Here is an 11,046-nt window from a genome sequence, read left to right on the forward strand (position 1 = left end):
TTTTAGACCCACTTCCAAATTCTTAACTACGAAAGCAAGATTCTCAGAAGGACGTTCATTTTGGTAGCTGTAATGTTTTGATCAATATCCTTTCAAAATTTCATGAGGGCAAAGAACCTAGTTTCCTTAAGAGTCAAAGATGACATAATTTGTTGCATTCAATTTGTGCATCTGCTTTAAATGTGTCACCTATAAACGGATGATTCAAAGTGTGCATCATGATGCCTATTTTCAACAATGTTCATTAAAATAAATGTAATTTGGCTTCATTCATATATCTATGTCTGTAGGATTCATCCATGTACTGAATAAAATCCCGTCAGAAAAAAAGTTGCATGACCTTCCTTTCAACCGTTCAAGGTACCATAGTGATTAGTAGTCCTGGGATATAAGACACGAAAATACATCTTTAGGGGCATTTACACAATTCTTTGAATATAGAAACCTTCAAATGGATGTACAGAAAAGGTCTTACATTAAACTTTGAGCTTTTGTCCACCACACAGAACATATACTATAAAGGGGGAGGTTGACGGAGCCATGAATCTAGCAAACTCAAAGTGATTTTTGAACCTCTATCCTATAATTTAAAATCATATTGCCCATGTAAGCTGTCATCAGAGACATTCACCCACATTGCATTGTTCCCTTTTTATGATTTAGAGCACTACTCACATAATTTATCTTTTCCCTTACTTGGGGATATTGGTTAAGCTTAGAAGACTCTGATCACCTAAAATAAAACAAACAAACTAAAATAATAATAATGCATGTTAACAAAACGTCATGATGGAAAGCTGAAACAATCAAGCAATCATTTATTACTCATTTTAAAAGATAGATGCATTGGTAAAATGCCAATTCTCAATTCCTAAAAATCCTTACAAAATGTTGTAGTCAACTTTGATTTTATTTGTTCAATAATCTTCATACTTTCCGGTAGACCCTTTTTTTTTTTTAATTACAGTACCAATTCATTGCTTAATCAAAAATAAAAGTGACATTACTCTTTCCATTGATCAAGAATTTATAAACCCTGGAATTTCATGACTGAAGAAACATGAATGCATCTTTCCTCTCCAAATCTGTAAGAAGAGCCCATTGACATAGCATCTGCCATGAGATCACAGTTACATAATCATATGTAAGGGATGTCCATAGTTTGTACAAATTCTGGCACACTGAGGTTCAGTCAAACTTGTCACAGTTAGTAGTGTCCTCCACAATACTGATAATTTCCTTGCGCTTCCTGCACTGTATCCATGCTCTGTATAATATACAATGTCTTTCCCGAGCCAAAAGCTTGGCTTGACGACATCATAGTCTCTGCTGCTATGATTTTGATCAGGTCTTCATAATAATGAGTCTGGAATTTCTTTCCTGATGTAGCGCTCCTTGAAGTGCTCTTGCGTGTGCTGTAAAGGAGAGTTAGCATGAGAAGGTAGAGTTCATGAATTCTTTGATCCAAATCAAATTTCTAGACATTGTGTATATATCTGCTGTGCACGTGCAATGCAATTGATGTTAGTGCATGATGTTATTTTCTTTATTGAACAAAAATAATTTCATACCAAGAATTAAATGCAATATTCATTCTTTTGGGAATGTATTTTACCAGATATATAATATTCTTAGTAATTAATCTTAATATTCATAATACTTTGGGTTGAATTTTGCGTAATGGACAAAACTAAGCCCTAAATATTTCCCAAAATAAAACATATCCAGTTTGTATGTTTCCATACATAAAATCCATTAGATGATACATTCCCAAATGACTATTCTTCTTGACGGATTTTTTTCATGTTGTTCAAATGAGTAATGATATGGAGATTAAAGAGTACTGTGCGGCTTTGAAGCTGATAACATTCCCAATCAGTTGGGCACAAACAATGTCCAAATAAGTCAGTGGGTAGTCACGCAGACTGAAAGGCTAATTATGCCTGCAGGATGTTGCTCTTTATAGCAACAGATTATAAAGTTGACACCTGTGAGATTAATCAAAATAATTTTTAACTCTTTATGACAAGATGCTTTGGATGACAGTATATCAATCAGAGAAAAAATGAATGATATTTCAGAAAATGTGAAAAATAGTACAAGAAGAATTCAAACTGACTTTCATCACATAGATCAAATTGTTACATTAAAGATAAAGTTGATTTATGGTCATGCGATTGCATTGAGAAAGAAACGGTGTGGAACCGACCAGAAAAGGTTGATCATCTAGCATATGAGAATTTGTGTGTATTGCAAGGTTCTGGAGTCATCAAAATGATTAGAAATTTGGCCAAGTCTTGGTAAAGTTACAAACACTTGCACAGAAAGATGTATATGGGACTACACGAACACGTGGCGTAAAAAAACCGCCCCCCGATTTTTACGATGTTACATGCATATTTAGAACATGAAGGCATTTGAAGAGCCATGCTTTTCAGGGAACATGTCTTAACTGATGTTCTTCCACGCTTGCATAATAAGAATGAGTAATGCTCACAAATTATTTTTCACCTCTTCCCAGAACTCAACCTTCTCTTTAAGTCACACTACTGTGAGGTTATGTATGGACTTTCTACGTCCAACTTGTTTGCTGAATTAATGTGCCATTTATTTTGCACTTTTCTCAAAAGTAATATTTTGCCTCATGCCTGAGCCAAAATAGCCCATAGCACGTTTCTTCACATCTCTCTGTATCAAATAATCACCTTCAATTACATAGACTTCAAGGGAAATGATAATTTGGGGTAGTTTTCATTAAAAAATAGAGGAAAAAGTAGCAACAAATTAGGATCATTTGAATTACCAATGTTAAATTCCAAAAGCTGACGGTTGAAACTTTCAAGACAATCTTATGATATGTCTGGCATTCATAATTTCACAGACTTATGCATCTGATTAGTCTGCTCTTATCCAAAGCAATTAATAAAATGGATGATTTTCCATCGCGTTACACTCACAGGCTCTATCTTCATCTGTACACCTTCAGGTAGGTTCAGCTGCAGCAGCTCAGTGAAGAGTGGAGCTGTCATGCTTGGAAGATCTTGTATCTGAAAAATAAACAAAAACAAGTATGTTACATATCTTTTGCAAGGACCCTAGTCTATCAGAGGTCATTTCCCCCAGACTCTAGAAGACTATGGAACTCACTGCCAGGAGACCTTGTCAATTAACAAACTTATTCAAAGAGGAGGTACAGAAAATCCAACTGCGATAGAAGGAGAACATATTTTATTTTTTTTGCAGTACAAAGTTTTGTAATGTACTCTCGTTATATGGCACTGTACACACACCAGACCAGACCTGCCAAACCAGTACGGGAATACACAGGATGGTGGAATGTACTTATCAAAAAGAAGAAAGAGAGGTATTGTGTTCATAAATTGTATGTGTCACAGTTTTTCAACCAACTTTATTAGAGAGTTATTAGAACAAAAACAAAATATTATGAGCAATAAGACAAGCTGGATATTATCAGTAAGTCTTATGCAGTATTGTATCAAAGATAAATGCTAGAGTAAGGAAAAAAAATCCCCTTCTGATTAATTTTCACAAAATATAACAAATTTTTAGATGATGGAAGGTACAAGCAAAGATTATCCTTTTAAGTATTCCTATTGAGATTCATATCATCATTAGGACTTTTAAAACTCTAATCTTTATGTGAATCAGTAAACCTCTAAACCTATTATTTTTTTTGGTATTTCAGTTTTGTACACTACATGTATATACATGCACATGTATGATATCCAAAAGTTAATTTCATTTCTGGATGTTAAAGATAAAGACCAGTTATGGTCATGCGATTGCATTGTGAAAGAAACATTGTGAAATCGATCAGAAAAGGTTGATCATCTAGCATAGATGTACTGCAAGGTTCTGGAATCATCAAAATGATAAGAAATATGGCCCAGTATTCATAAAGTTACAAGCACTGTACACACAAAGATTTATATGGGACTACGCACACGTGCACGACACGTGCATTTTTATCTCTCACATCCCAATAGATAAACTAATTTACCAAATGTATCAATTAGTAGGCGGTTTCCTGGCAAAATTGTTATCATCATGTATTATTCAAAACATATTCTTTCACATGATTGGTAATAAGAGCTTCCATGTAATTTTTTGAAATTGGGGCGTTTCCAATACTGGTCTTTACCTTTAAGAGGGTACTTCCCAAGTGCCTTCCTGAAACCTTAAAGGAAACCTCGTCCCAAAGAATAAGTATTCTGAAAAATGAGATGTATTCCTGCCCTTTGATGTACAATATTCCTTTAGGAAATGTACAAGAGAGATATAAATGAAGACATTCTTGGCATGATGTGATGCCTTTTAGCATAACATGGGCGCAGCCAGTTTCTTGAAAATGTGATGTTTCAGGTGAAGTTGTACATGTATTATGCACCAAGCTTTAGTTGGAATTTTTTTTTTAATCAATAACAAAACTTTAACTTTTCAATGAGGAAAAATCATAGCTGAGAAGATAGAAATTATATTTGGTTAAAAATATATAACAGGCGAACGATTGTAACTATATCATTGAAAAAATACTAAATTAAGCAGTTGACAAATCTATTACACCTGGGAAGGGAGCATCCATAAATTTGAATATATTTACTTGATAAATGACTTCACGGTCATGTTATCAAGAAAATGGCGATGCCCATGTCGTGCTGAGAAACTGTATATTATTCTTGCTTTATGCTTCTCTCATACACTTTGGTTGGGAATCTTGTAGATGAATGGGCTAGAATACAATAAATGTCTCAAAATAACTAAAGTTACTTCATGTGGTGAGGCTTTCTTTAAGTAAAAATATTCATCATTGAAATAGGCTTCAATAGGAATCTGCATTCCTTGCTTAGAAATGTAAGACTATGGAATTGTAGTTACGCTGCAGTTGAAATGGAATTGTAGTTTGCTTTTCAATTTACATTTTCTTTTACAAGCACCCATAGAGCATAAAAGAAGGAAATATCCTCTCACCTGTAGTACCCTTTCATGTGTTTGTAAAGTGAAGTCTCTGACTTTCTCTTTCTCAGGTGTACCTGGCTTCTGTATTGTGTGTATCAGAGTTGCTTTGGTCGGCATTGCATAGCTGTGAAAACAAAAACTTCATATTAAGTGATCAGGACACAGGAAGGGCAAAATAGTGCATAACGTATGTACAACCCATTCATTAAGTAAATTTTAAACGGATAATCCAGTTTTAGATAAGAATACAGATTATGTTTAGCTTCAAAACATTATGTTTTATGATTACAAAGATAATAAATTTATAAGTCAAATATATTTCACCTACATTTTGCCTAAACGACGCAGTCTTGACCTGACATTTATAGTAAAGCGCTGACAACTCTTCAGTTCACCTTCAATTCAAATCATGTTTTACATGATGAGATAGGAGAACAACTGGGCCCTGTTTCACAAATCTTGTCATCAGTGATAAATGACAGTTTTTGTTATAAGCTACTGAAATAGTTGCTTCTGATTGGTTATCATCAGATTTGTCACTGATTTTTGTCACTTGTCATTGAAAAAAGGCTTTGTGAAACAGGCCCCTGGAGTATTAAGATAAAAATTGAACCATCTAGGGAGAGCCAGAAGGGCATTGACCCTCTGCTATTCCGGCTCCAAACGGACAATACCTACTTGTCAAAGATGTTGAGCTCCATGTTCTTAGCAAGGTTGTGGGCATACTGAGCAAAGTGTTCCACCAGAGTGCAATCATAGCCCTGCACTTTGAAGTTCATCATCTCATAGAAGGTGGAGTCTTTGGCTGGAGGAATCTCTTGGTCTGCAACTTGCTGTGTCTTCATCTAGAAGACAATTGGAGAAAAAAAGTAGGAACTTTAGATAAGTGTGGAAGGAAATGATAGATGTAAACTTGAACTATACCGTACTAAGAAACAACTTTGTGTTTACCGGTAACACACGCCGAATCAAACGCCTCCCTGAAAGGCAGACCCATGTGGCTTGCAACTTGCCTGCAATTGAATTTCAGGTAATCAAAGTTATCAAATATGGTTTTCCAATCGTAATTCTCAATTTTAATACTAATTAGTCATACCCTCATACTACTTGAAAATAAAGGTTGTGACATTACGAAATATATGTGGCAATTGTAAACAAGTGACTTGTGTTATGCATGAAAAATAATAGTTTAACTGCACAGAGTGAAAATTAATAAGTACGACCTAAACTCCTATTGTATCATTCATACCTGCTCAAATTCAGTATCAAAATCATCATAATGACGAACTTGCTGGACAAACATAGATGGCAGAAGCTTTTTGTGAACTCTGTGAAAGAGAATATCAGACAAAAAGAGAAAATAAAATACAACCAGGAATTCGAATGACGAATGTGAATGACACTTTGACGAAATGGATTGCAAAATAACAAAGTCAATTCATGCAATTGTACGTAGGCAGCTGAGGATGACAAACTTGATTTTACTTTCGACGAAATTTGATGCAAAACTATGAGAGTGTGGGTGTGAAATTATGAAAATATTGACGAAATATCAGCGAATTTTGCCGTCTTTTGCATCTGTTTTGAAGAAGTGTCTAGGAATCTTAATAATATCGAGTGAAGATGTCATTGAAATTGTAAGTAAAAAGTGATAACAACTTATTGGGTGATATTTTGCCTTGCAAATTATGAAATTAACTTACATTTGATGGATCGCTTATTTTGATAAATCAGCCTTTAACTGACTGTTTCGTCAGTTGCAGGGCATGCCGATCCGACATCGAATTTTGAGATCGCGATGTCTCCAGAATTCTTTGACGATAATTTGTTAAGGTGCACCAATTTGTAGTAAAAAACTTTGCCATCCATTTGTTAATAAATGAACTAAATATTTTTGGTAGAATATGAGAAATTATGGATCGGATATCATAATTCCTTATAATTTCAAAAAACTCTGCGAATTTTGGTCACCCCATCAATCATCATATATGAAAAAAAATATTGTATAAAGTCTAAAGAATATAGACCTATTAATTAATAGATGTAACTTAAACAAAACTATTATTAATAATCTATATTACAAGATTATATCATGCTATCATCATCAATTGGTTAATATTCCTGTACCAGTAATAGAAATAGGCAAAAGTGCAATTTCTTTAGCCTTTTTATCATTAATGTGAGCAAAACAATTGTGCACTTTTTCATTTTTGAATGTAACTAAATTGGACAAAAAATAAATGAATTAAATTTTGTTTTGTGACTTTTATTAAATTTTGCAATAGTTCTAGCTGGTATTACACTGATAGCTCTAGATCTAGTAATCTACTAACCATCTCTGGAATCCTTGTTCAAAATTTTTAAAATAGGTCTAGATCTATAAAAAATCATACGCATTACGCTTTCATTATTAGGTGCACGAACACACCACCAAACATGTAAGTTAACGTATGGGACCGCGCTAAACTTGAAGCTCAAAAATCGAGCTGGAAAAGATATATATTATGCACTTGAAAATACTTTATTTATGTATATACACTTACATGTCTCTCCATGCATAGACACCATGATATCGAACAACATTTAATGCGTTTTTTAACATTATTTTAATTTGCGGAAAAATCCACTGCACCGATGACCGAGGGAAGCTGCTGACCAAATTAGTATCCGATTTAACAAACAATTTAAAAATAACAAATAAATATACCTAAATAAAAAAGATCTTTCATCATGATTGAAAAATTGTCGCAAATAATTGACCTCAAATTAAGCACAATGTTATACCCCCCCCCCCTAAAAAAAAAAATGCAATATGTCTAGAATCTACTACGTTTTCCATGACTTGTATTCCCTAATACCTCCATCGAATGCATTTGGGAAAACAATATGCTTTCTGATTTCTGAAACTGTCTAGATTCTCACAATTCCAGTATGTACTAGCTCAAAGACCTTCAAATGCATGGGTGTCGATACTTACGTAATACCTATTCATCAGGGGGGGGGGGGGGGATGAATGAATAGATCATCCCCCCCCCCCCCCTGATGAATAGGTATCAGTTACGGATCGACACCCATGTTCAAATGAATACATTCTACCCACTAAGCTGACTAGACTAGCTGACTAAGAGTAATATGCATTTCTTTCATTATTTTTGTTAAAGTCTCAATAAAAGGAAGTGATTGAGAAACCAATTTGATATATTTCAGATACACTTTAGGGCCATTTTTTTAAAACCCAAACTGAAATTTAAGAAAATTTTGTTAATCTCTTTAAAAAAAAAAAAAAAAATTGCGGGGAATTAATAAACATTATGGATGCTTACAAAGACGTTTGTACATCCTACGTACCTTGGGTATTTGTCTACATGCCAAGAAAATATTGATAAAATAAGATAAGGAAAGGTCTGTTCTCCTATACCTGTAGCTGCATGGGGCGGATCCAGCCGGCGGCATGCAAAATAGGGGGTCCAATTCGTGATCAAATGTTTAGCGGCGAGTCAGCCAGCCGGCGAAAATTGGGGGGGGGGGGGGGGGGGGGGGGGGGGGAGGAGCACTTTTTTTTTCTTCCAAATTCGTGAAAAATATTTAGCGCCGCATCAGCCAGCCGGCAAATAAGCGGGGGGGGGGGGGGGGTACTTGTAAATAAAACAGTATAGTAGAGTTTTCGTAGTACAAGCTAGGCGTTGCTTGATTACCAATCTCAAAATTGGTCTAGTGCCATCTCTTGTTAGATAAAATATTATAATAAAGCGAGGCGATTGCATGCTCGAGAGAAAAGTTTATCCATCTACCCGCCCCAATGATAACATTATTTACTCCTTTAAAATTAAGATTTTGTTAAAAGTATTCTCTAACATTAGCCAGAATATGCCGCTTAATTTATGTTTTTTTAACGAAACATAATCTTTAAAATTTTGCTCAAATTCGGGAGGCTCGGGAAGCTAGATCTCTCGATTACAGGGAGTCACTCGTCAGTTTTCATGTGCAGAAGGCCATAATTCGCTGACACAAAAGACTTGGTGGAAATACCATTAATGAGAATACAAATCTGCACACAGCGAACCCGTACGCCAGTCAAAAATTGCCTCCTAATCTCTCGGAGAGCTCGAGAGTCTTCGGGTGGGGGGAAAGCAAAGCAATACATATGGTCTAATGCTCATAAAAACTGAAGGCTAACCCTGGTGATTGACAACACCTGTAAAAGAACATTACTCAGCTCATTTCTGTTGTGGAGGACATACGATCGAATCTCTTTGGGATCAAAGCGGTATAGCGCCATCTCTTGTCAAAAAATATTACAGTCAGGCATAACCTATTGCTTGCTCATGTATGTCGATATTATATCGAACTAATGGCTTAGCGCCATTTGTTTAAAACATTCTTGTGAAGCATATTGATTCGAGCACAGAGTTTTAACTTACTATACCCACGTGAATTAGATAAAAACAGACCAAAAATTTGTATGGGCGGTGAGTATGGGATTGAGTGGATTGGGGGAGGGGGCATTAACTGTGAGTATAGGGGGGGGGGGGGTAAGTGGCAGTCCTCATTTATTTTTATCAACGTATTTTCTTGGCATATTTAAGGTTGTGTTGCCAGATGGGCAGGCACGTAGCCACGGGGGGGGGGGGCACGGGAGGCACGTGCCCCCCTAAATTTCCAAGATCGGTTGAACTTTTTTTGACCTCGATCGATTACATGTATGTGCCCCCCCCCCCCAAACATCAAACTCTGGCTACGTGCCTGCAGATGGGGCCGCAAACCTATTAAATGGGATACATTTTATTTAGCTTGCTTCTCAGATATTTCTTTGGACTTGTTGTAACCCCCTCCCCGGCCAGATAATCGTCGATTCAAAATCATAGTCGAGCACCAACCTTTCACTTTCATTTTCACACGAAATTGATATACATGAATTAGTAAATTGAAATACAAAGAAGGGCTGATAATTATTGACACTAATCTTAGTGAAAATAAAATGTTTTGGGGACAATGGTAAAATATTCGCTCTTCGTTTAAATATTGGTGAAAAACGAAACCAAAAACAGACCCCCCCCCCCCCCCCCCCCCCCCCAAAAAAAAAAAAATGACAAGCATGAAAACAGGTCAGTAAATAATTTCCAGGTGCCTTTGGGAACGAAATCTGACATGGGGGGATACCTTTGCTAAATACGAAACCAAACACAAAGTCCTTTAGAACAAAGAATTTATTGCATTTTTAATCTTCTATGACATTTGTCGTCATGTATAAGCTCATAAGTTATGTTTTAACGATACTGGAACATAATCTTTAAAGCAATGCTCAAATTCAGAACCTCTCTAAGCTCTATCTCTTCTTTTTTTAAATACATCATGATATTCAACTCTTTATTGAACTGCACGTTGGCATCAAGTACAAAAAAAAGATATGTATAGCGAAAGAAACTTTGCGGAATCGATCAGAAAAGATTGATCATGTAGCATATAAGTATATTGGTGTGTACTGCAAGGTTCTGAAATCATCAAATGATAACAAATTTGGCCCAGTCTTGGTAAAAGTAGCAGGCACTGAATACAGAAAAATGTAGATATGGGACTACAAAAACATGTGGTATAAAAACGAGACCCACATTTTTAAGCTGTTATATGTCATATTTAAAATATGAAGGCATTTGAAGAGCCATGCTTTTAATGGAACGTTTTTTTCTAGTCTAACGTTCTTCCACACAATGAAAACGCTCACAAATTATATTTCACCTCTCCCCAGAACTCAACCTTCTCTTTAATTGTCAGTCTGCAAACAAGTGGTTTAGCGCCATCAAACATGGTAGTTAAACATTTTAGTAATTTAGTAAGGCGTATTATTTATTTTACTCATATGCATTACTTCAAATAGTTCATAATTCAGAGGCAGTGGCCGACCGGCGATAGTGGGATGAAAGGCAGTGGTGTGTGCGTGTGTGTGCGCGGGATGTTGGTAGGTGGTTAGACCTCTTCTGTGCTTATTTACTTGCACATGTAAGATTTTGCTTCCAAATATGAGACTAATTTGTTCAAATGCGAGAAAATTTTGCGTATTAGATTGTCTGA

The 11,046-nt window shown here is 35.6% G+C and overlaps 1 protein-coding gene across 1 annotated transcript; it reads right to left on the bottom strand.

Annotated features, from left to right (window-relative positions):
• Positions 1-784: 784 nt before the first annotated feature.
• Positions 785-7,660, bottom strand: LOC577567 (39S ribosomal protein L48, mitochondrial). The gene is made up of 6 exons (XM_777784.5): positions 7,521-7,660; positions 6,227-6,305; positions 5,656-5,822; positions 4,990-5,101; positions 2,958-3,047; positions 785-1,415 (listed from the first exon to the last, which is right to left on the bottom strand). The coding sequence occupies exons 1-6, from the start codon at positions 7,577-7,579 to the stop codon at positions 1,353-1,355; spliced, it is 570 nt and encodes a 189-aa protein (XP_782877.3). The 5' UTR covers positions 7,580-7,660; the 3' UTR covers positions 785-1,352.
• Positions 7,661-11,046: the final 3,386 nt, after the last annotated feature.

Source organism: Strongylocentrotus purpuratus, unplaced genomic scaffold, assembly GCF_000002235.5.
Source record: "Strongylocentrotus purpuratus isolate Spur 01 unplaced genomic scaffold, Spur_5.0 spur5_scaffold_5, whole genome shotgun sequence".
Lineage (NCBI taxonomy): Eukaryota > Metazoa > Echinodermata > Echinoidea > Camarodonta > Strongylocentrotidae > Strongylocentrotus > Strongylocentrotus purpuratus.

What these genes read in the sequence shown, in the direction of transcription:
- LOC577567 (XM_777784.5), bottom strand. Translation starts at nt 7,579, where the DNA reads ATGTTAAAAAACGCATTAAATGTTGTTCGATATCATGGTGTCTATGCA. An exon ending in GTCTATGCATGGAGAGACAT is followed by an intron (nt 6,306 to 7,520) that starts GTAAGTGTATAT and finishes TCTCTTTCACAG; the next exon opens with AGTTCACAAAAAGCTTCTGC. An exon ending in GAGCTCAACATCTTTGACAA is followed by an intron (nt 5,102 to 5,655) that starts GTAGGTATTGTC and finishes TTGTTTTCACAG; the next exon opens with CTATGCAATGCCGACCAAAG.